This window comes from Bos javanicus, chromosome 21, assembly GCF_032452875.1.
Source record: "Bos javanicus breed banteng chromosome 21, ARS-OSU_banteng_1.0, whole genome shotgun sequence".
NCBI classification, from domain to species: domain Eukaryota; kingdom Metazoa; phylum Chordata; class Mammalia; order Artiodactyla; family Bovidae; genus Bos; species Bos javanicus.
In genome coordinates, this window is record NC_083888.1 from 67,767,071 (window position 1) to 67,792,014 (window position 24,944).

General features: G+C 50.4%; 1 protein-coding gene across 2 annotated transcripts in view; it reads left to right on the forward strand.

Annotated features, from left to right (window-relative positions):
• The window catches only part of TDRD9 (tudor domain containing 9), a 110,354-nt gene that overhangs the window by 28,649 nt on the left and 56,761 nt on the right, over positions 1-24,944 (forward strand). For both annotated transcript variants that reach the window (XM_061395511.1, XM_061395510.1), the window contains exons 6-12: positions 3,679-3,759; positions 6,691-6,855; positions 15,923-16,026; positions 18,882-18,946; positions 21,694-21,748; positions 21,900-21,984; positions 23,301-23,358. In XM_061395511.1, the coding sequence (XP_061251495.1) occupies positions 3,679-3,759; positions 6,691-6,855; positions 15,923-16,026; positions 18,882-18,946; positions 21,694-21,748; positions 21,900-21,984; positions 23,301-23,358 (613 nt within the window). The remainder of the gene's footprint in view (positions 1-3,678; positions 3,760-6,690; positions 6,856-15,922; positions 16,027-18,881; positions 18,947-21,693; positions 21,749-21,899; positions 21,985-23,300; positions 23,359-24,944) is intronic.

A 24,944-nucleotide genomic window follows, 5' to 3' on the forward strand; every position in this document is an offset into this window, starting at 1 on the left:
TTTTTGAGGTGAAGTGATGTTGTGTTCAAACAGTTGTGCCACGAGCTCTGGAAGTAACTCCCCCTAGACTCTGGAGTTTTAAACCTCAGCAGTAGTTATGCCTCGAGAAGCTTCACTGGTTTCTTGAGGCCTTGGAAACAGCAGATAAGTGGGATCTGTGGGAGGCCGTGAGGTGGCGCTGGAGCGCCTGACGGAGGCTGGAGTGAGGGCCTCTGCGAGGCCCTCTTGGGCAGGTCTCCCCACTGTCCTGGTGCGTGTGTGATCAGCATGGAACCGAAACGTGCTGTCTGCGGGAATCATGAGTAAATAGTCTATAACAGGAATAGAGAAGGGTGCTCTTTGAGCCAAACTGATGCCGATTGCCCGGGAGACCCAGATTCATGAGACACTTGAGTTGTGTTCTGGGCTACAAGGTGGGGGCCTGGAAAGGCAAAGACAGAAACGTAACGCAAGCTGCTGTCAAGAGTTAGGATCGGAGCCGGGGAGAAGGAAGGGTCCTAGGGGGTTGCTTGGGGCTGGACGGCTGCAGAGCTAGCGGAGGCCTGAGGCCATGGCGTTGCTGCTGGCAGACAGCATCTGAGAAAGCGGGTGGAGGCCGGGAGTCCGGTACAGTCAGGGACATGCGGATCCTCGGGGCTCCAGGGCCAGTCTGGACTCGTGTCCGCAGTGGGCACCCTGCTCCACCCTGGATGACTGAACTGCAGTTACTCCGTTTTGACTTTGAAATGCATCCTCTTTGTTAGTGGACAAAGAAGATACACAAAGCCCGTGTGCCGGGTCACAACACACGGCTGCTCTAATTAGTGTGAAGTCCAAGCCGTGTCATGTATAAGCCAGAGTGACTTCCCACCCCGCAGCGTGTGAGAATTTCTTCCATTGGTACTGCAGGTAAAGCTGAGTGGGTGCGTTTCCCAGGTCGTGTCCGCCTGCCTGTTTGGCGGCACTCGCGGGTATTTGGGACAGGGACATGCGGGGCATCTGTTGTTCTTTGCACTACAGTGGGATGTGCAGTGTGGTTCATATGTTCTTCACGACTTTTGGCAGTTTTGAGTGTCTTTAGGTGGTGATGAAATCAAACTTAGGCGGTGTGCCCAAAGGTGGTGTCAGTATGATAAAGTTCACAGGAGTCGCCGTTAGTCACTGAGCCTTTCACTCAGGCCTCCAGGTGGCATGGCAAGGCTCACCCTGGGTAACCTACTCCAGAGTCTCTGCTGCTCACGCTTCTGTTTATCTCTGTGGATCCAGCATCTTTCTGACTGTGTAAGGAGGTGTTTCTGCACACGCACACCTGAATGATGTGGGCAAGCCTGTGTGCACTGTGGTATTGGCTTCATTCTCTCCTGAAGCTGCGTGATGGTAGCTGAACACGTCAGCTGCACTCTGCGGGAACTTGCCCCCACGGGAGCATCTTGTCACTTGGCACTGTGATAACTTTGCTTAAAGAATGAACAGGTTTGGATAGGCCTGAGGTTTTATGTTTACAAAGAATATTGTTTGTGCTGTGTGGGGTGATGTGAAGGCAGCCAGGCGGCTGGAGATGGAATGCTGCCGCTCTTCGGTGCGTCCGACTCTGCAGCTCCATCGACTGCGGCACGCCAGGCTTCCCTGTCCTTCAGCACCTCCCAGAGTTGGCTCAAACTCATGTCCATTGAGTCGATGATGCCATCCAACCATCTCATCCTGTTAACCCCTTCTTCTGCCTTCAGTCTTTGCCAGCATCAGGGTCTTTTCCAGTGAGTTGGCTCTTTGCATTAGGTGGCCAAAGTATTGGAGCTTCAGCATCAGTCCTTCCAGTGAATATTCAGGGTTGATTTCCTCTATGATTGACTGGTTTGCTCTGCTTGCAGTCCAAGGGACTCCCAAGAGTCTTCTCCAGCACCATAGTTAGAAGGCATCGATTCTTTGGCACTCAGCCTTTAAGGTCCCACTCTCATATCTGTACATGACTACTGGAAAAACCATAGCTTTGACTAGATGGACCTTGTTGGCAAAGTGATGTGTCTGCTTTTTAATACTCTGTCTAGGTTTGTCCTAGCTTTTCTTCCAAGGACCAGGCATCTTTGGATTTCATGACTTCAGTCACCATCTGCAGTGATTTTGGAGCCCAAGAAAATAAGGTCTGTCACTGTTCCGTTTTTCCTGATCTATTAGCCATGACGTGATGGGACTGGATGTCATGATCTTCATTTTTTGAATGTTGAGTGTTAAGCAAGCTTTTTCACTCTCCTCTTTCACCATCATCAAGAGGTTGTTTAGTTTTCCTTTCTGCCATAAGGGTGGTATCATTTGCATATCTGAAGTTATTGATATTTCTCCTGGAAATCTTGATTCAAGCTTGTGCTTCATCCAGTCTGGCATTTCGCATAACGTACTCTGCATATAAGTTAAACAAGCAGGGAATGGAATGGTCATGTCCTTAACTTCTTAGCTCTGGAAAGAGAATAAACTCACTTCAGGTGAATCATTCATTCAGTAAACATCTGTAGAGTACCTGCCTCATTAGGTGCTGAGGTCATAAAGTTGGAGAAGCTGTAGTTTCTGCTCTCAACCTCTCTGCTGGGGGGACAGATGTCTGCTGAGGTGTTGGGGTTGGGGAGAGGACCCTGGGGACCCTGGGGTGGAGGGCCAAGTGGGTCCTCGGGCTGGAGGGGCAGCCTGGCCTCCAGCAGTGGGAGAAGCGATTGTGTGAAGTCTGAGCTGTGGGGGCTCGTCAGGATGGCGTGGGGGCCGGGGGCCTCGGAACTGAGGAGGGCCCCCTTGGGGCTCTTCACTGAGCCTTTGTTTTTGCTTCTCAAGTCCAAGGCAGCATGTTCGTGTTGAGGAGCTGCTCTCAACACTGAGTTTGGTGAGAGAACGAGAGTTAGGTTGCTAAGGTGTCCGGCCAGAGAAGCAGTAGTGGGGTCTCTCGCCCTGCGGAGAAGGGGCCTCCCTCTTTGAAACTCAGGAGCTTGTCTCCGCATCGGCAGAGACATGGCCCAGGGAGGAATCCCCTGTGCCCTGTGCCCGGGGCAGCCTGGCTCAGTCTGAGATGCCCCATACGTGACTCAGCCCTTGGCATTAGCTGGTGGGGGTAGGCACGGCTAGGGTGGGCAGTCCCCGGGGTGGGGGCATTCGGCTGGACGGCTGCTGTCTGAGCGGGGCTGCTCGGGGCAGTTTCCCCTGGGGCCCTGAAGCCCCATGTCCCAGACGCTCCTGCAAGGCTCCCTGCTGCCCTCTGCTCCTCCCCAGCCCTGCCCTGCCTGCTCCTGCCAAGCCAGCTCTTCCCAGGCCTCCTGTTAATTCCCGCCCTGCCGGGCAGGCGGCCTGCTGCCCCGCACACCTGCTCCGGTCGCAGTGCAGATGGGCCCGGGGCAAGGGCCGTGGGCTGGAGGCGGCCACGGGAGGCTGCTCTGTGTTGTGTCGGGGACTGGGGGCGCTGTTGGCATTGAGCGGGCGGGGCTGAGAATGCTAGACGTGCCCCTGCCCGGATGCCAGTTGGGCCCTACCGGGAACCCTGGGGATGGAGGGGAGACAGTGACCCACATGCCTCTCCTGCACGTCCTGGTTTAGGGGCTGAGTGGTGACGTCCATCGCGGAGCCTTGACCCTGGCCCTGGGCGCGGCGGTGAGCCCCTTACCCCCGGTCACTCCGCACTGACGGGTGCCTCCCCCCGTGGGGGCCTCCCTTCTTATTTTGTAGGTACACGAGCGAACTGAAGAAATGGATTTCCTGTTGCTAGTTGTCCGCAAACTTTTAAGAACAAATTCACGTTTTGTGAAGGTAAAGTTGATTTCGTGAGTAACTGAAATATTCAGGGTTAAGATTTATCATGCAGTTTTGTTCAGTAGAAACGGTTGAAAGCAGTGACTCTTAAAATCATTGTCTCTGTAGTCCTCCAGATCTTGCTAGGAAGCTGGCCAGAGGACCTTCTCTTAGGATCAGACTGTGGAAGAGTTTTTGGTTGTTAGGTTGCATTAAATTGTAAAATATTCTCCAGGCTGCAGAAAATAATGAAATGCTGGGTGTTAGAGCACAACTTTGGCCTGAATGAAAACCAGAGCTGGAGGGAATGTGACTCTGTCATCTCCGTTCTGTAAGCAACACTGAGTCGCACTGAGGTTAGTGGTCATGTGCCCTACTTCTATAGGAGACTTGTGTTAGGAGCTAACCAAAAGTCTGTGGGAATGGCCAACGTTATTTACATTTTATCTGAACAGGAAGAATGAGGACACGAACTTGACCAGAGTAGCAGAGGGTTTATAATTACTACGCAGTCTAGACACAGGTCAGCCCAGCTCTGCTATGCAGGAGTCTCCCGGAGCGGTGGTGGCTGGTGCAGTCATTCACCATGGGAAGGGCTGTGGGAGGACTTGCTGTCTCTGCAAAGCGGGTGCCCGCTAGACCATACGGTACCTTGTCTGCACGTGTTCCATCTCTCGGCTTAGGGAGACTTTCCTCCCTCCCCACCTTCCAGGGTGGGGACATCAGCCTTGGGAGGGTCACAGTCTCACCTGGTGGGCGCCGAGGAAGTAGAACCCAAGGTTTGCAGGAGGCTGACTTAGTGCCTAAGAGGCTTCCCTGATATCTCAGCTGATAAAGAATCCGCCTGCAATGCAGGAGACCCTGGTTCGATTCCTGGGTCCGGAAGATCCCCTGGAGAAGGGAAAGGCTACCCACTCCAGTATTCTGGCCTGGAGAATCCCATGGACTTTGCAAAGAGTCAGACACGACTGAGAGGCTCTCACTTTCCCTGCTTAAGAGGACCTTCGAAAGATGGAGAGAATCAGCAGAACCAGACCTTTCTCGACAGTTGCTTTTTAGTATAATCTGTTTATCTGTTTACGTTTGGCTGCGCTGGGCCTCCGTGCTGTGTGGCCTTTGTCTAGTTGCCACGAGAAGGGGCTGCTCTTCAGCTGCGGCGTGCGGGCCTCTCCCTGTGGTGGCCTCTCTTGTTGGGGAGCGTGGCTCTGGGGTGCTCAGGCTTCAGTGGTTGCAGTTCTGGGCTCTGGAGCACAGGCTCAGTAGTTGGGCCCACAGGCTTAGTGGCTCCACGGCATGTGGGGTCTTCCTGGATCGGGGGTTGAACCCCATGTCTCCTGCATTGGCAGGCGGGTTCTTCATGACGGAGCCACCAGGGAAACCCGTGATTGTCATTTTAAGACTAATTTTTTACTGTAAGATAATAACTTGATTACAGTTTTTTTTTTTTTTTTTTACTTTTTAAGAGCTAAGAGTGTTGGTGAATTTTAAAAAATCTACCACACTGTTGAAAACGGTGCTCCGGAGTTTGGTACTGGTCACACGCGCAGTGGGAAGCGGCTTGTCAGTGTCAGTGTTGTCGTGATTTATTAAGAAATATATGAAGCGTATGCTTTCTGAATATAGAGCCTTGTAACAGTGTATGTAGTTGGGCTAAGAAACTAGAAGGCAAGTTCTGTATGGCTTTGTAGTAAGTGTTTTGAAACTCTCGAAACTTCCTCCCTTACTCCTTTTTAAAAAGAGAGCTGCCGTGGGGCCTTAGATGCAGGAGGAGCCTGGGCAGATGGGCCTTCCGGGCCCGCTTCCGCCCCGCACCCAGCTCTCCAGAGGGCCCCGGCTTTGTGCCGTCCCCCGCCTGCAGACCCTGTTGTCGCCGCTGGCTGCCCAGACTCAGCCCGGGCCCCCCGGACAAGCAGGTGTCAGGGCAGGCTGCTGAGCAGACGTCTGTGGGGATGAGCGGAGAGCCGCGGGGAGGGTGCAGGGCCGGGAGGCGGGGGCGGCCCGGGCCGGCCGTGGCTGTGAGCAGTGCCCATTCGCGCTCAGGCAGACAGAAGCCCTGAAGCGCCCCAGCCTGGCGGCTCCGGCAGACGCGTTAGTCCTCTGCTGGGACAGGTGTGCCCTGGGGGCCACTCAGAGCACCCACAGTGCCTCACAGAGCCTGGCTTCTGAGTGAGCTTGGTCAGTGGGGTTTTGACCTTTTGTATCTGACATCAGAGGGGAAATACAGACTTTCTGTCTGCCCAGTAAATGTATTAATAATGTCTGTGTAAAGTTTTTATTTTTCTGCAAAGACTTAGACTTCAGAAATACTGTCAGCAGACAGCTGTGTCTGCCTCCCGCTTAGCATTTTGGAGCCTGGCGGATGGTGGAGACCCTGCATGGTGCTGCTGCCATCTCCAGGGCACAGCTGGCGGGCTGCGCATGCTGCTTCTGGCATTCACGGCTGAGTTCTTCAGGATATCATCCCAGATTTGCTTTCTGGCAAAACTGAAACCTGCAGGGAGTCCCCGAGCCTCTGCCATCCCACTCGGTTGGGACTGGTTGCTGGGCGCCTCCCGTTTCTCCGCTTAGGGTCAAGGTTTCCTGGCTCCCCTGTCCTCTTCCCCTTTGCTGCTCTGCTCCCTCAGCTTTCTGGAACACACCGTCTAGAGCTTGTTCTGTCCTGAACTAGTTCTCTGATGCAAAGTGTCCTTTTAGGTAAATAGTTGTAATTGAGCTTGACTGGAGAAGTGTAGTTTCTCACTTGATAAAGTAATTGAAGAGAAATTGTAAAAGTTGACATCTCTGAGCATTCTTAGATTGTAAGAATTTGTATTACACTGGAGATCGAGTCAGAGTATTCAATTAAAGCTTTGAGAATTCCTGGAAGAAGAGAAGCCTGGCCTTCTAGCGAGCCTCCCGGTCGCCACTGCCGTCGGTGTCACTCTGTCCTCTCAACGGTCTCTCCTCTAGGTTGTCCTCATGTCAGCCACCATCAACTGCAGAGAGTTTGCAGATTACTTTGCTGTTCCCGTTCAGAACAAGATGAGCCCAGCTTACGTTTTTGAAGTGGAAGGAAAGCCCTTCTCAATTGAGGAGTATTATCTTAACGATTTGGAGCACGTTCATCACAGCAGGGTATGTTGGAACGCGTTGTTTCTTTTACAGGGAATGTACTTTTGTATTTGATCACATCTGCATTCATTAGCTACAATTGCAAACCTCTATTGGAGCTTAAAATTGGAGCAGGGCGATGGTGTGGAATGGGCCTGGAGAAGAATAAGAGGAAGGAAACGCCTGGGTTTGTTGTCATAAACTGTGAGCATAATAAACCCTCACATTGTATATCCTGGTGAAAATTATTCAGACTTGTTTTACACTTCGTTGAAGAATAAAATGTAGGAGTTTGATTCACTGCAAAACTGTAGATTCAGCTGGGGGTGGGTGGTAACTTTATTTCAGTTAAAGTTTCTAGTGTAAGTTGTACTGCTGTAAACTAAACGAAGACCGCCTTGTGGGGACTGAGCACGGTAACCCGTTCCTGTGAGAAGCCGCAGGCATGGTGCGCTCGTTCTCGCGTGGGCATACATTCTTAGGGTCGGAAGACCGGCAAGTATTTGCAGGTACGAAGCAGCTCCTTCCTCCTCCCGTCTTCTGTCTGCCAGCTCCCTGCCAACAGGAGGACACAGCTGTCAGCAGTTCTCTGGATCCTTCCATTACATTTTTGTGCCTACAGAAGCAAGTATGGATGCATTGTTTCTCTTTTTTATAGAATTTTATCGTTTTTCTTTTTATAGATTTCACTCCATGTGCATCTTGCTATTTTTCACTTAACTTTGCACATTTTTTACATTATCATTGTATGATTTCTTCATTCCCTTTTTAGAGCTGTATAACATTCTTTTATGTGAATATAAATATTTGTTTTATTTACTGACGTGTAGTTGACTTGCAGTATTGTAAAGAAATCCTGGCCTATAACATACACTTTCACATGTGCAGAGGTGTGTGCGTTGAATGCAAACACTACACGTGTGTGTGTGTGTGTTTATATTTTTTCCATCGTAGTTTGTTCCGGGACATCGCATGCAGTTCCCTCTGCTCCACAGGGGGGCCTTGTGCTTTACTTGGTGTGTGGGAGTTTGTGTCTGCTAATCCCAAACTCCTAATTTACCCCCCACTCATTTCCCTCTTTGGTAACCATAAAGCTGTCTTCTGTGTCTGTGAGTCGGTTTCTGGCTTGTAAATAAGTCCATTTACGTCACGTTTGAGATTCCTGTAAGTGATGTCACGATGCGTGTCTTTCTCTTTGGGACTTACTTTGCTTAGTGTGATCATCTCTGGGTTCATCCGTGTTGCTGAAAGTGACGCCATCTGCTTCTTCTCTGTGCCCGAGTGGCAGTCCCTCGTGTGCGCGCCCCGCCTTCTCCGCCGCTTCATCCGCTGGTGGACGCGCAGGAGCCTGCGTGTCTTGGCTACTGTGAGCAGTGCTGCTGTGAACATTGAGGTGCATTTATTAAAGATTATCTTCATTTAAGTACTTTCCGGTGTTTCTGATCTTTTCTTATGAAAAACAGTGCCAAAGAGAACATCTTTGCACATCTGAAAGCGTGTCTTGTACACCAGGCTTTCTTGGCCTCGGCACGGTGACACTTTGGGCAGGTAATTCTGTCTGGCGAGAGCTGTCCGCTGCTTTGCAGGATGTCTGCTGGCCTTGACCCGCTAGGCGCAGGTGGGCCCACCAGGGCTCTTCCCACCCCCACCCCTTTGTGAGGACCCACACACCCCTGGGGTCGGGGTGAAGCACTGCTTCTGAGGAGCCCTGTGTGGGATGAGCCCTCCTGCAGCGCAAGTTCCTAGGAGTGGCTCACAGGACGTGTGTGCATTTGGAATTTTGATGGATGCTGCCAAGTCGCTCTCTAGAGGAATTTGACTTCTATTAAAAGCATCTGTAATGTTAAAGTAAGCAGTCTCTACTACAGTGAGTTGGCAGACTACGCTTCATCTACTGTTAGAAGATGTATTTTGTCAAATCTGATTATGTCAAAGGGAGGCCAGTGATGACCATTAGAATGTAGCACTTCTTTTTTCTTCCAACTTTTAAAACAACGGTATTTCAAAACAGAAAAGTTGAAAGAATTCTGTAGTGAGCACCTGTGTATCCATTACCTAGAGTGTACAGATAACATTTGCTTTGTACCACTTCAAAAAAAACCCTGAACCTGTCAGAACAAACAGCTGACACGGTGGATCACTGTGAGCCAAACTTGACTTGTTTGGAGTTCACTCGTTTTCCCAATGCTCTCTTTCTCTCCAGGATCCCACATTGGGTTTATGTAGCTGTCATGTCTCCTTGGGCTCCGCTGGGCTGTGGCAGCTTCTCAGGCTCCTCTTGTTTTTGATGACCTTGACGGTTGTAGGAGTAGCGGCCAGGGGTCGGACAGCAGGCCCCACTGCTGGAGGCTTTCAGGTGCTTTTCCCATCAGACTGGGGCTTCACTGTGAGCCTCGGGGCAGAGGGCCGCTGGGAGCAGTGCGGTACTCTCACACGGCGACCAGGGCGCGGCTCATCCCTGCTGAGGGGACCCGGACCTCCTGGCCGAGGACGTCTTCCCGGCTGCTCCCCGTAACTCCTCTCCCCTCCTTTCCTTCGTCCTCTTTCTTTTCCCGAGTGAGTGTGTGTGTGCATGCACACTAGGTTTGCTTTTGTGTGTCACACCCAAACCCAGGTAGAACAGAGTGGGGGACATTCTCCCCTCTCCTTGCTGGTCTGTGGTTGGACACGAGTCTCTTAAAGCAGCCCGTATTCAGGATGGAGGGAAAATGCCCATGTTTATAATGTTGGAGCACCGCGCCTTGTCTGACCCGTTCTGGAATACGAGTAGACAAGCTTTACACTCTCTTCTGCTGACCACAATCTCACTAGCTCCTGTCGGTTCCTCCTGGTCGTGCTGAGGAGGGGTCAGGCCTGGACCCAGGTGTGAGCCCCGGAGGGCTGCTGGGTCGTGCTCCTTTGGGAGGACCCCGGGCCCGGCTGTGTTTACATTTCCCGGTCACTGTCAGTTACTCTTTGAGTGAATGGACACGCAAGGCATAGCTCTGGATTAATTTTTACGTGCTTCATGTAGCTTCTCCCCTAACCCTTGGACTCAGAGGACCCGTGTTAACATGGTCTTCTCACCGAGATGCCCGGTGCTGTCGTGGTCCCTCGCTGTGCAGTCTACGCGAGACCCTCCCGGGGGGGCAGCCTCTTCTCCGAGTGTCAGTCCCATCCCTTCCCACCTCCTCGGGGCCTCAGCGTATCCACGGCCCTGCTCCCCACCCCTTTCCCAGCGTCTTGTCCACATTTAAAGAGCCCTGAGTCTCTCACCTGAGAAACCCCTGATTCGGTGCCCTGCTGCTCACAGCTTTCGCCAGACCCAACTCGCATTGCTTGCTTGGCACCATGCCTGATTCGCCTGCATCTCTAGCGACCGCCTAGCGAGGTCCGGGGCACTCGGGCCTGCATCGCCTGCCCCCCTCTGATTCTTGATGCTGCTGGCACCACATATCTGGAAATGGACCCTTCCTGTGGCCCGTGAAGCCCTCCTGGTTGTTCTGTTACTAACTTTGTGGTTCCCTCCAGGGTCTTTTGAAGAGTCTTTCTCATGCTTGATTTTCAGCTTGTTTTAATTGCCAAGACTGCTTACAACCCTGCCCCAGGAAGTTCACGAATGTAACCGTGCCCTGAGACGAGCTGTGGCCACCGTGCCCTGCACCTGGGCCAGAAGCAGAGTGGGTCCCACTCCCTGGGCCTGCCCGTGGGTTCCTTCTGGAGGACGCCCACCGCCCGGGAACACAGCTTAGTCCATTGAGGGGATTTGGGAGGAGGGTGTTTCTTGTTGTTCAGTTGCTCAGTTATGTCTGACTCTTTGTGACCCCAAGGACTGTGGCACGCTGGGCTTCCCTGTTCTTCACCCTCTCCCGAGCTTCCTCACTCTCACGTTCATTGAGTCAGTGATGCCATCCAACCATCTCATCCTCTGTCGTCCCCTTCTCCTCCCACCTTCAATCTTTCCCAGCATCAGGGTCTTTTCCAGTGAGTCAGCTCTTGCATCAGGTTGCCAAACTATTGGAGTTTCACCATCAGTTCTTCTAGTGAATATTCGGGACTGATTTCCTTTAGGATGGACGGGTTGGATCTCCTTGCAGTCCAAGGGACTCTCAAGAGTCTTCTCCAACATCACAGTTCAAAAGCATCAATTCTTTGGCATTCAGTTTTCTTTATGGCCAAACTCTCACGTCCATACATGACTCCTGGAAAAACCGTAGCTTTGATTATACAGACCTTTGTCGGCAAAGTAATGTCTCTGCATTTTAATACGCTGTGTAGGTTGGTCATAGCTTTTCTTCCAAGGATCAAGCGTCTTTTAATTTCATGGCTGCAGTCACCATCAGCAGTGATTCTGGAGCCCAGGAAAATAAAGACTGTCCCTGTTTCCACATCTATTTGCCATGAAGTGATGAGACCAGATGCCATGATCTTCATTTTTTGAATGTTGAGTTTTAAGCCAGCTTTTTCACTCTCCTCTTTCACCTTTGTCAAGAGGCTCTTTAGTTCCTCTTTGCTTTCTGCTGTAAGGGTGGTGTCATCTGCATATCTGAGGTTATTGATATTTCTCCCTGCAATCTTGATTCCAGCTTGTGTGTCTTCCAGCTCAGCGTTTGTCATGATGTACTCTGCAAAGAAGTTAAATAAGCAGGGTGACAATATACAGCCTTGACGTGCTCCCTTCCCAATTTGGAACCCGTTCGTTGTTCCATGTCCAGTTCTGACTGTTGCTTCTTGACCTGCAGACAGGTTCCTCAGGAGGCAGGTCAGGTGGTATCATGTTCCCATCTCTTGAAGAATTTTCCACAATTTGTTGTGATTGACACAGTCAAAGGCTTTAGTGTAGTCGATGAAGCAGAATTAGATATTTTCCTGGAATTCTGTTTTTTCTGTGATCCAGCAGATGTTGGCAGTTTGATCTCTGGTTCCTCTGCCTTTTCTAAATCCAGCTTGAACATTTGTAAGTTCTCAGTTCACGTATTGTTGAAGCCTCACTTGAAGAATTTTGAGCATTACTTTGCTAGCGTGTGAGATGAGTGCAATTGTGTGAGTTTGAACATTCTTTGGCAATGCCTTTCTTTGGGATTGGAATGAAAACTGACCTTTTCCAGTCCTGTGTCCACCCGCCGGGTTTTCCAAATTTGCTGGCATATTGAGTGCAACACTTTCACAGCATCAGCTTCTAGGATTTGAAGTGGCTCAGCTGGAATTCCATCCCCTCCACTACCTTTGTTCCTGGTGATACTTCCTAAGGCCCGCTTGCCTTCATACTCCTGAACGTCTGGCTCTAGGAGAATGACCACACCATAGTGGTTATCTGGGTTGTGAAAATCTTTTTTGTTCAGTTCTTCTGTGTATTCTTGCCACCTCTTCTTAATGTCTTCTGCTTCTGTTAGGTCCATACCATTTCTGTCCTTTATTGTGCCCATCTTTGCATGAAATGTTCCCTTGATGTCTCTGATTTTCTTGAGGAGACTTCTAGTCTTTCCCATTCTATTGTTTTTCTCTGTTTCTTTGCATTGTCACTTAGGAAGGCTTTCTTATCTCTCCTTGCTATTCTTTGGAACTCTGCATTCAGATGGGTACATCTTTCCTTTTCTCCTTTGCCTTTGGCTTCTCTTCTTTTCTCAGCTGTTTGTAAGGCCTCCTCAGACAGCCATTGTGCCTTTTAGCATTTCTTTTTCTTGGGGATGGTTTTGATCAACGCCTCCTGTACAATATTACAAACCTTTTTCCATAATTCTTCAGGCAGTCTGTCTATCAGATCTGATCCCTTGAATCTATTTATCATGTACACTGTATAATCGTAAGGGATTTGATTTAGGTCATATCTGAATGGTCTAGTGGTTTTCCCTATTTTCTTCAATTTAAGTCTGAATTTGGCAATAAGGAGTCCATGATCTATGTAGATGACACCACCCTTATGGAAGAAAGTGAAGAAGAACTAAAGAGCCTCTTGATGAAAGTGAAAGAGGAGAGTGAAAAAGTTGGCTTAAAGCTCAACATTCAGAAAACGAAGATCATGGCATCTGGTCCCATCACTTCATGGCAAATAGATGGGGAAACAGTGGAAACAGTGTCAGACTTTATTTTTCTGGGCTCCAAAATCACTGTAAATGGTGATCACAGCCATGAAATTAAAAGACGCTTACTCCTTGGAAGGAAAGTTATGACCAACCTAGACAGCATATTCAAAAGCAGAGACATTACTTTGCCAAGAAAGGTCCGTCTAGTCAAGGCTATGGTTTTTCCCGTGGTCATGTATGGATGTGAGAGTTGGACTATAAAGAAAGCTGAGCGCTGAAGAATTGATGCTTTTGAACTGTTGTGTTGGAGAAGACTCTTGAGAGTCCCTTGGACTGCAAGGGGATCCAACCAGTCCATCCTAGAGGAGATTAGTCCTGGGTGTTCATTGGAAGGACTGATGTTGAAGCTGAAACTCCAATACTTTGGCCACCTGATGTGAAGAGCTGACTCATTTGAATAAGACCCTGATGCTGGAAAAGATTGAAGGCAGGAGGAGAAGGGGACAACAGAGGATGAGATGGTTGAATGGCATCACTGACTTGATGGACATGGGTTTGGGTGGACTCTGGGAGTTGGTGATGGACAGGGAGGCCTGGCGTGCTGTGGTTCATTGGGGTCGCAAAGAGTCGGACACAACTGAGCGACTGAACTGAACTGAACTGATCTGAGCCACAGTCAACTCCCAGTCTTGTTTTTGCTGACTGTATAGAGCTTCTCCATCTTCAGCTCAAAGAATATAATCAATGTGATTTCCGTATTGACCATGTGTAGAGTCATCTCTTGTGTTGTTGGAAGAAGGTGTTTGCTATGACCAGTGCGTTCTCGTGGCAAAACTCTCTTAGCCTTTGCCCAGCTTCATTTTGTAGCCCAAACTCAAACTTGCCTGTTTTTCCAGTATCTCTTGACTTCCTTCTTTTCCATTGCAGTCCCCTATGATGAAAAGGACGTTGTTTTTTTTTGGTGTTAGTTCTGGACGGCTTACAGCTCCTCATGGAATCGTTCAGCTTCTTCAGCATTACCGGTTGGGGCATAGACTTGGTTTACTGTGATACTGAATGGTTTGTCTTGGAAACGAACAGAGATCATTCTGTTGTTTTGGTCATTTTGGCAGGATGACATGAAACAGGATAAAATTGGACCCTCCCCTGTCCATATTCTGCTCCCCCGTCCATCCATATTCCCCCACCTGCTCAGTCTCTCACTCACAGGAGCCCTGCTCTCCTCCTCAAGGAGCTGCCTAGGCCGGGGTGAGGCCGTCTCAGATGGAGGCAGACACTCAGGGTCCTGGACCTCAGCTGGGAACAGAGACAGGGGCGCTTCTGCCCCACTCTGCCGAGGGTCATGGTCCGGGAATGTGGTGGGGCTGGGGGCAGATGGAGTCGCCCCGGCTGCACCTGTGTGAGCATCCACGCTTGCCTCTGTGCTCCTGCCCGCTGCTTCCCACACTGTTGACTGTGGTGCGGTCAACAGTGCTCCTGCCCTCTGCAGGAGGCACTGCCTGCCTGCCCCGGGCTCGCTAGCAGCGGGAGGCCCGGGACTGTGTCTCTTTGGGTCTCCTTTGTGCACATGGAGGCTGAGGTTCGGCAGCTGGGCCAGTGCTGTGGCCGCTTGTGTCCTTGGCACCTGCGTCGCACGGGCTTGGAGAAGCCCGTTCACCGGGTGCCCCGGGCTTGGAGTCTGGAGCTCAGTGAGGCCTCGGCAGCCAGCGCTATGCTTTTCCCACAGCTTGTTTGTAGGAAAGCAGCTCTAGTCGGGTGTGGATGTTACTGTTGGAGGTTTGAAGAGTGTACCTTTTCTCCGTATACCTTCTTTGTATGGCTGTAATGTGGTAAGTGGAGAAGGCAATGGCGCCCCACTCTAGTACTCTTGCCTGAAAAATCCCATGGACGGAGGAGCCTGGTGGGCTGCAGTCCGTGGGGTCGCTAAGAGTCGGACACGACTGAGCGACTTCACTTTCACTTTTCACTTTCATGCATTGGAGAAGGAAATGGCAACCCACTCCAGTGTTCTTGCCTAGAGAATCCCAGGGACAGAGGGGCCCAGTAGGAGGCTGTCTGTGGGGTCACGCAGAGTCGGACACGACTGAAGCGACTTAGCAGCAGCAGCAGTGTGGTAAGTACTGGTGGCTGGGTAAAGTAGAAGAGTGCTTAAGGTAAACATCAAGAATGTTTATTCAGAGTTAATTGACTAAACAAGATAATTTGTCATACTTACATTAGTAGAATTGTAATAATGAAACAGATTATTTAAGTAGTAACTGGCTTAATTTACTCTAAAAATTGGAAAAAAGTTTGTATTTGTAGCTAACTTCTCCTGAAGTCTTTTTCTAATGTGTTCTGCACACAAACAAATGCTATGTCTTTTATACAGTACTTGATAAGTAAAATTGTTCAACAAAAAAGCCTTCTTATTCTTGGTGAGAAACTGCAGCACGGCTATAAAATAGATCTTAGGGAAACTGTGATACGATGTCATGGTGGATACTCTGGGGAGATGCGTTCCCAGTGACGGCCTCTGCCATGTGAACGCTGTCAGCTCAGACCGGTGGTCCTGACCTCACCGGGGGTGCTGGGTGTGGCTGAACCCCAGTGTTCCGGAGAGGCCACCCGAAGGGCAGTTTTAAGGTGCCTGGGCTCCCTGGCTGTGCTAACCCAACTGAGAGCAGTCTAGTCACCCCCAGAGCCTTGGTGGCTGTGATACAGCGGCTGCTGTCACCGGTGCAGACGAACTGCTGCCTTTCCCTGGCTCTGGTGGTCTTCCTGGGGAGCTCAGTCCTCGGCTCTTGAGGGCGGTTGACAGAGGGGACGGGAGGCTCCTCTTGGCTCTGCGGGCATTTGGAGCACCTTTTCCATGTCTTCAGAACAGATGTCCTGCCCGGCGATGGGCTTCGGCCTGTGTGCACCCTGGCTGCTCCACTGCTCCAGCGACGGGTCAGGGCGGTGCTGGTGGGGGCTGTGTTTCGGGGCTTGTTGTTTAGCAGGCGCCCAGACCCTGGCTGCCAGCGATACCGTGTTCATTTGGGGTATTTGTTACGAGTTCCCTTGGTGAGCCTGTTTGGTATTCCAGCTTCCCTTCTTCCTCTTTCTAGCTTTCTCCCCACCTCCTGGAGGAGCCAGTGATAACCAGGGCTGTCTATGAGGTTGCCATCTCCCTGATTCAGATGTTTGATGACTTGGACATGAAAGAGAGTGGGTAAGAGATCCTCCAGTGGGCAGTGAACTTCAGTGGGATCGGGAAGTCTTTGTTCATTATGAAGCATTTTAATGTTTTTATAATACTAACTGTAGATATCTTTTCAGTGGTCCCTCTGTATATTTTAAAATTAAAGTTAGTATCTAACAAATGTTTTACTGGAAATTTCTATTTTAAAGTAGCTAAAAATCATACTAAGTACAGTTTTAGGGCTGACAGGTTTCAAGCTGGAAACTGTAGGCTGAAGACAGACACGCAGAGGTCGTGCCCCACACGCCCGAGGTGAAACTCGCAGGATGCCGTGGGAGAGGCTGTCGAACGCTTTCTTGGCCTTTGATTCCATTTATCCCAAAGCTCTATTCCTGATTCTAAGCAGTCGCCCATTGTCATCCAGACGCTTGTTCATTGACTGGCTCTTTGAAACCTAGAAGGTATTTTCCCTTATGGGCAGTTTTAGGTTACAGGTGTGGTTAGAGTCTTTCACGATACTGCACTGCATTAAAGCTTTTACCATTTACATATTGGAACGGCCAGCAGAATGTGGACCCCACCTCCTCGTGCTGGCCGCCCTCGGCTTCTGGGAAGGCTGTCCTCTGTGGGCCCGAGGCACGCACAGTCCTTCTCTTTAGTTGGTGGTTGTGCGGTGTGAATGTGCAGGAAGCATCAAGGTGGTGTTTGTCCTGCCCTCTTGCTATGGAGGGGGGCAGCCGTGTTCCGTGCCTTCAGAATAGATTTCCTGCCGACACTGCACTTGCGTCTGTCTGGATCCTGACTCCTCCGCTGCTCCGGCAACAGGGCCAGGGGTGTGCCAGGACCACGTGTGCGCTGGGGCTTGAGCAGTGCTTGGCACCCAAGTTGGAAAGTACAGCTTATGTGCAAACGAGGACTACTTTAACTGTTTTTAAGCTCCCGCAGTTTTTTGTTATTTTTATATGATCAATGTGTTTACACTTACTCAAATACACGTCATTTTATGCATCATTCTTTCATCTTAGACTTTCTTAGATTGTTTCCATTCTTCCCAAAGCATGTCCTTCAGAAGTTTGAGTCTGCTGGTAAAGCTCAGTTTTTATGTGGCTAAAAGCGTGTCACTCTCATTTGAGAGACACAGTCTTGTTAAGTGTGAAATTTGGTTGCTCTTTCTCTCCTTACTTGTACTTTTTCTAATTTTTAGTTTAAATAACTTTATTGATACGTAATTTACATATATCAAATGCACCCATTTTTATTGTTCTCTCAGATGTTTTATGATATTTTCCCATGATCTTCTGGCTTCTCTTATTCTGGTGAGAACCTTTTGATTCAGCCGTTCCTTGCAGGTAAATGTATCTTTGCCTGGTTAACCTCCAGTTGCGGTCCTGGTCTTTCATACCCTGTGGTGTGATTGCCGTGAAGGGGTGTGGCTGCCTTTTCATGAAGCTGCGTGAGGCTCTGTGGACTCGGGGAGCCTGAGTGGCGCTGCCCACAGCCCTCCATCCAGTGGCGTCGCCTGCTCGATTATCTGTTTTCCTTTGATCAGCTTCAGTAGTTTGTGTCTTTTAGGACTGTGTCCATTTCATGTCCATTTCTAATCTGTTGGCTTTTGGTTGTTTGTGGTTCTCCTTTACAGTCCTTTTCATTTCTGTAAAGTCAGCAGTGATGTCTTCTCTTTCATTTCTTTTTTTTTAATAGCAGCACCTTATTTTATTTTTTAACAGAAAGTAGCTTGATTAATTGTTCATCTTGGCTGTGGGGTCTTAGTGGCTATGCTGAGGCTGTCTCTGGTTGCGGAGCGCGGGCTCCTCCTGTGAGTGCAGGCTTCTCTTGCTGTGGGGCACAGGCTCCAGGCACATGGGCTTCAGTAGCTGCCACACGTGGGCTCAGTCGTCGTGGCGCATGGGCTTAGCTACCCCGTGGCATGTGGAATCCTCCAACCCCAGAGGTCAAACCTATGTCCCCTTCATTGGCAGATGGATTCTTATCTACCTCGCCACCAGGGAAGCCCCTCTTTCCTTTCCGATTGTAGTAATTGGACTCTGTTTTTCTTTGGTCAAAGTAGGTAGATTTGTCAGTTTGTCTTCTCAAAGAGCTAGGTTTTTGTTTTTCTGTTGCTTTTCTTTCTCTATTTCATTAATTTCCACTCTAATCTTTTTTTTTTTTTTAATTCTTGGAAAAGCCAAGAAACAACAGTCCCCGCCATTCCTGGGAATAGTAGCCACAGAGAAGGAGGCGGGGTGAGGGGGTAGCCCAGTGGCTGCAGCTCTGTGGCCTTGCCCGTTCCTGTCATGCTCTCGTTGCCAAGCTGAAGGTTCCCATTCTTGTTCTTGTAGGTCTCTCCAGCTGGGGTGTCAGCAGGGCAGGGAGCGGACTGTCTCGCTGCTGTGCCAGCCTGCATGCAGGAGGCCTGGCACCCGGGCGGGCTGCGGGGGTTTGTGGAGGAATCAGACTTCTGAGTTCACATGAAGTAGACGGGCTGATGGAGGCAGGAGGCCAGGGGATGGTTTGAGATCTTGGTCTATAAAAATGATAATTGTTTCAATTCCTTGTAAGTTTAAGTTTTGTTTGTAATAGTTTTTCTAAATCTCTTGTATTTTGAGGGTCTAGATTACAGTAACTAAACATCAAAGACTTTTGCTGATGATGAGTTTTAATGGAACAAAGTAGTCAGGAGGCTGGAGGCCTCTTGGTTCCCTGTGGGGCTTTGGGCTGTGTCTCCCGTCCTGGGGCCCCGTGTTGTCTTACATAAAGGACAGAACGTTGCAGGGGGTGACCTGGAGGTAAGAGCCTCTCACGGTTAGAAGCCTGCACTACCAGGACCCTAAAAAACCACGGCTGCTTCACCTTGACTAACGTTTGTGCACCTCACCTGTTAACAGGGCCAAGACCCCGTCAGGCAGCCCGTTTCTGTCAGAGCGGAGCAGCGTGCTGGTGTTTCTGCCAGGTGAGTGCCGTCCTTCCATGATGTGGAATCGTGCTCAGGATGGAGGCTGGTTTGTGTCTAGCACATATGGTGAAATATGGTTATTTGTAGAGCGGGTTTACTGTGGGACACTGGGGATGGGAATGGATGGGGTTCTTAGTTTGACTTCTTACTATAACCCTTTGTGTTGCTAAAAACATTAATAATGAGTTTAATGTTATTTTTGAGGGCAGTCTGACCCCCTTTGGGAAAAAACCGGCTATGTTAAGTTTGCTATTTTTGAGGTAATTGTCATCCATCTGGGAGTTGGCGATGGACAGGGAGGCCTGGCGTGCTGCGATTCATGGGGTCGCAAAGAGTCAGACACGACTGAGCAACTGAACTGAACTGTATTTAAAGTTTATTAATAATAACGTCATTATTGTAATACCATGAAAATAATCAAGGTAGTCCTCAAGTTCTTTTCTCTTCAGTATTTGAGAAAATAATCTGTTTAAGATACTTGACAATGTGCAGTTCAGTTCAGTCCCTCAGTTGTGTCTGACTCTTTGCAACCCCATGGACTACAGCACGCCAGACTTCCCTGTCCTTCACACCAACTCCCAGAGTTTGCTCAAACCCATGTCCGTCGAGTCGGTGATGCCGTCCAACCGCCTCATCCTCTGTCGTCCCCTTCTGCTGCCTTCAGTCCTTCCCAGCATCAGGGTCTTCTCTGATGAGTCAGCACTTTGCATCAGGAGGCCAAAGTATTGGAGCTTCAGCTTCAGCATCCATCTTTCCAATGAGTATTCAGGGTTGATAACCTTTAGGATTGACTGGTTTGATCTCCTTGGTGTCCAGGGGACCCTCAAGAGTCTTCTCCGACAGTTTTGAACTTCTCCACAGTTCACAAGCATCAATCCTTCAGCGCTCAGCTTTCTTTATGGTCCAACTCTCACATCCATACATGACTACTAGAAAAACCATAGCTTTGACTAGATGGACCTTTGTTGGCAAAGTAATGTCTCTGCTTTTTAATATGCTGTCTAGGTTTGTCATAGCTTTTCTTCCAAGGAGCAAGCATCTTTTATTAATTTGACAAGATTAATTTATGTTAAAATTGTACTTTTTCAACGTGATGGTTTTTTTTAATGATTTTTTAATCAAGTGATATAGCTTGATGAAACTTACGACAGTTCATGTATCTTTCTTGTTGTTGGAAAGTAATACATAGAACATGTGGGTATTTGTGCTAGTTTTGGTGGAGAACAAAAAGCATGAATAAAGGTAACTTATTTTACTCTGGAATACAGCATGTGGGTTGAAAGCGCTGATCACGTTTTGCTTAAGTTGGTATGGATTAGTTTTGTATTTACTGATTAGTTTTGTATCCAGAAGACAGCCATCGGCTGGCAGTGGAGTGGAGCTGCATTTGCCCATATAAATACTTGTTAGAGGTTTCTGTGTGCGTAACGTTGTGGGAAGAAAGGGCCGGAGTGGAGCCAGGGCCGCGCGCCTAGAACACCCGACGCGAGGTGCGTGCTTCCTCGCCGCTGAACGTCACCGGAGCAGGCTGTCTGCGAGTGACACCTCACTGCTGAGTCTGTTGTCTTTCTGTTACATGTTTATGTGAGTTCAGGTCTGACAGTATGCTCACTTCATTGATTGATCTTTTGGGAATGGTTCTGTGTTAGAGTTTTTAGGGCTGCTGTAACGAAGGCTTAGAATGGCAGACATTTATTCTCTGGCTGTTATGGAGACTGGAAGTAAAAATCAAAGTGTCTCAGGGCCCTGCTCCCCCTGAGGCTCCGGCTGGACTCCTCCCCGGCCTCTCCCTGCTCCTCCTGGCAGGCAGTCTTTGGCCCGCCCTTGGCTCGAGGCTCTGATACTTCTCCTCCTGCCTTGACCGTTACACGGTGTTTTCTGCGTGTGCGTCTTCTTACAAGGACAACAGTCCTATTGAGATAAAGGCCCAGTCTTCTGCAGGGTGACCTCCTCTTAACTAATTAGATCTGCAGTGATGCTTTATTTGCAAATAAAGTCACATTCTGAGGCACTGGGGTTGGGGCTTCCACATCTTTTGGGGACACACAGTTCAACCCATAGAGGTTCAAATATTGATAACTCAGGATGTGGCAAAATCACATGCAAACTTTATATATATCAATGAGCATTTCTGAACCTAATAAAAAAGATGTAGCACATCTTTGTGACCAATACTTTTTAAATATTAGTTTTTGATTGTAAGATTTTTGCATAATTAACGTAAGGCATTTGGAAAACCAGTGGAGGGGCAGGAAATGTGAAGCTACTCATAGGGCCAGCACTCACAGGCGCCGCTGTTGGGGAAAGGAAAGCATTGGAAGAATACGCTTCTTCTCAGTTGTGAGTACTGGTAGAGCCGACTCATTGGAAAAGACCCTGATGCTGAGAAAGATTGAGAGCAGGAGGAGAAGAGGGCGGCAGAGGAAGAGACGGTTGGCTGGCATCACCAACTCAATGGACATGAGTTTGAGCAAGCTCTAGGAGATGGTGAAGGACAGGGGGGCCTGGTGTGCTGCAGCTCACGGGGTTGCAAAGAGTTGGACACGACTTCGTGACTGAACGACAGCAAAAACAGTGTTGCATACTTGTCACTTGTAATACTGATGTATTTAGGTGAAGAGGATAAAAAAGTCAACTAAAATGAATTGGTAGTACCATCTTTGAAAAAGATGTCGTCTTAAAGGTTGTTTTTTAGAAATGAATACAAATCTCTTTTTTTCTCCTCCACTATCTTTCTTCCCTAGGTCTGGGTGAAATAAACTATATGCACGAACTTCTCACAAACATGGTTCATAAAAGGTGCGTTTAAAATGATAACCTGTAGAGTTTTACTTGTAAAGCATTGTGTTGTTTCTGCCCTCAATCGTTTTAATTATCTTAGTGAGTAGTTACTCATTTTCGTATATATTTTCCATTTGTGGATGTTTTCTTTCTTTTACTTCTTTTCTAGGTTGCAGGTCTATCCACTCCATTCAAGTGTGACTTTGGAGGAACAGAACAACGTGTTTTTAAGTCCAGTGCCCGGGTACAGAAAGGTGGGATGGCTGGGGTACCCGTTCTGCACTCTGAGTACCTTCTCCTTAGAGACCCTGCTGATGAGAGCGTGGTGGCCCAACGGGTGGCGGGCTCTGTAGCTGGTGGTTAGTCGCCCACACGCGTGCGTGCTGATGAGCCAGGTGTATGATTTCATTTTGCCTTTGTTTTGTAAGTCAGATTGCTAAGGTTTGTTATTTCCCCAGCCTCAGGGCGTTGTTTCTCGTGGGCTCCGGGCCTCTGTCCCTGGCACTGCCCTGGAGATTGTGGTCAGAGCCCACACTCTTGATCCTGCTTAAGAGCATTTCTTTAATCCTTTATGGTGGGTGATGGGATTATCTTATCACAGCCCTTCAAGTGTGGCTTCAGATCATCAGGGGCCCCGAACGTGCAGCCCAGCCCCTTTGATTCCAGGAGAGGGTCTGAGTCTCTGGGGCAGCCTAGGCCTTGCCAGCAACTCAGGGCTCTTAGGCGCTGCGGCCCTCCCAGGGCCTCTGCCTTGAGTCTGTTGTGCTCTGCGCCCCCGGATGATTCCAAGGCCCCTGAAGCTGCCGAGTCTGGGGTCAGGAGAGCTGTCTTCGCCCCGCTGCTTGCCCACTGCATTTGTGCGCCTGCTGTGCGAAGGAGCCTGGGTTTCTGGTGAGGACTCCACCAGACTCCTGAGAGCGAGTCCACCAGGAAAAGCTGTGCCTTTACATAGAGGTGAAGGGTTAAGAGCGCACGTGTGGAACTGGACCGATGACGCGAGGCTCTGTCCCTTGCAGGTGTGTGCCTTTGGGCACCTCGCTTCTCCCAGGCTTAATTTTACTGTTTGAAAGTAGAGGCAATAAAACCACCTTGCAGAGCTGTTAGGAAGGTTACTTATGATAATATCTGTCTGTCCTTGAATTGTGGTGCTGCCGGCCCGACACAGGTAGGTGTTCAGTGCCCAGACGCCAGTGCTGCAGGGCGTGCTGCTGTTTACTGAGGGCTCAGTTCAGGCCAGGAGCAGTTCTGAGCATTCTGTATTTATTAATTCAAATAATCAGGTGGGTATTGCTGTAATCTCCATTTTACAGATGAGAAGAATGAGGTGAGTGGTCCAGGGTCCCACACTGGTGTGGAGCAGAGCCCCCTGCACTGACTCCTCCTCCTCGCCTCACCCCCGAGACCCTTGACCGATTGTGGACTTTTGTGTAAAATAGAAAAATGGCTAAATTTAAAATTTGAGTCCAGTGTTTTTGCCTTTCAGTGATTCTGAGTTGCTTTATTTTCGCTTTGCCTGATGCCTTCCCATACGTGTGAGCGAGTCAGATTGCTCTTTTTGTTTGTTTGCCAGATCATTCTGTCCACCAATATCGCAGAGAGTTCTGTCACGGTTCCAGACGTCAAGTACGGTGAGGTCCCCGTCTCCCCCAGCGTGGCCGGGCAGTCGTGGCCTGTGTGTCCTCGGGAGGCCCCTCCCCGTACTGTCCCCTCCCTGTTCCGGAGGTGCAGGCTCCATGCTGTCCTCCGAGCACATGCATCCTTCCACATGGGCAGCCTCTGGGCACGGTTACTTATACAGGAAGTGATCCGGGGCGTGCCAGGGGCTTGTGGGCAGTAGAGCGTTGGGGCTGCCCCGCCGGACATCGTGACTGGAGGGAGGACCCCAAGTCCTCCCCGTTGCTGAGGGTGGTTGAGAAGGACCCCGAGTCAGTACAGGGGTGAGGGCACTCAGGCTGGGCGCCCACGTGTGTGTCCTTGATGACTCTGTGAGGCTGTGGGTTCATGTTTGGGAGCCAGAGGGACTTCCTGGCGGTCCAGTGGTTCAGATCGTGCTCCCAGTGCAGGGGGGCGTGGGGTGCGTCCCTGGTCGGGGAACCAGATCCCGCACGCGGAGCATCACAGCCAAGAAAAAGTTTGGGAGCCTGACACGTGCCAGACAGTGTTCTCGATGGGAGGCCTGCAGGATGGGCCAGACGTGTTGTCTGGTGAGAGACGTTGGTAGGTAAAAAAGTGTGTGGTTCCAGGTCGAGGTGGATGTTACATAGGACAATCATCCAGAGAAAGGGGTTACCGTTAATTGGGAAGAATGACCTTTTGGTTGGGGCCGCGGGGGCCCCCTCTGTGAAGAGGTGACAGCTGAGGGGGGCTTGACTTGGGGGTGCCCGAGTGTGGAGGAGCCGCAGGGTGCCGGCGTGGGGCCAGGCCAGCAGGCCGTCCTGGGGCAGGGAGACAGTGCCAACCACGGGGTGACTCTGTTCTCCTGACACGGGGGCGGGCGGGCACTGACAGACGGGCGATGAGATGAGTAACCACGTGCTGCCCGGTGGGCTGTGGGTGTCCGGAGGGTGAGGAGCGGGCAGAGGGGCTGGGGGCCTGTGCTCCTCAGATGGACACACCATGGGTCCGTGTGTGGGGATTAAGGGCTGCTGGGGAGGGTTGCAAGACAGCGGTGGGGGGACCTCCAGTTCCAGAGAAGAGGCTGGAGATGGAGCCTGAGGGGATGTCGGGTGGGGGCACGGAAGGCGAGTTGGGTGGAGGATGGGCACAGGACGGGGTCCTGGATGCCGCCTGCCCCGTGTCTGGGAGTGGAGGTCCCCGCGGGTGATGGTGGGGGGAGTGTCCGGGGCCTGGTGGAGCCATCAGGACGGGCTGGGGGCACATGGTGTCGTGGACGTGCAAGAGGGTCTCCTGAGGCGGGCGGGGGCGGGGTGGGCGGGCAGGGCACTGAGGAGGGGCGCGCACGTGCGGCGGGAACAGACCCTCTTCCTGCATGGAGCCTGCCTGCTCTGTGCTGGGCCTGGGGCATGGGGAGAGCGGCACGGGCCCTGTCCCCGGGTGTTAGAGGGGAGGACCCTAACATGGACATGGAGCAGCCGCCCCCAGCCCCCTAGCATGCACGCACGTGCGCGCGCACACACACACACACACACGGCTGAGACCTGACTGTACACACACACACACACACATACACACACACACACACACACACACACAC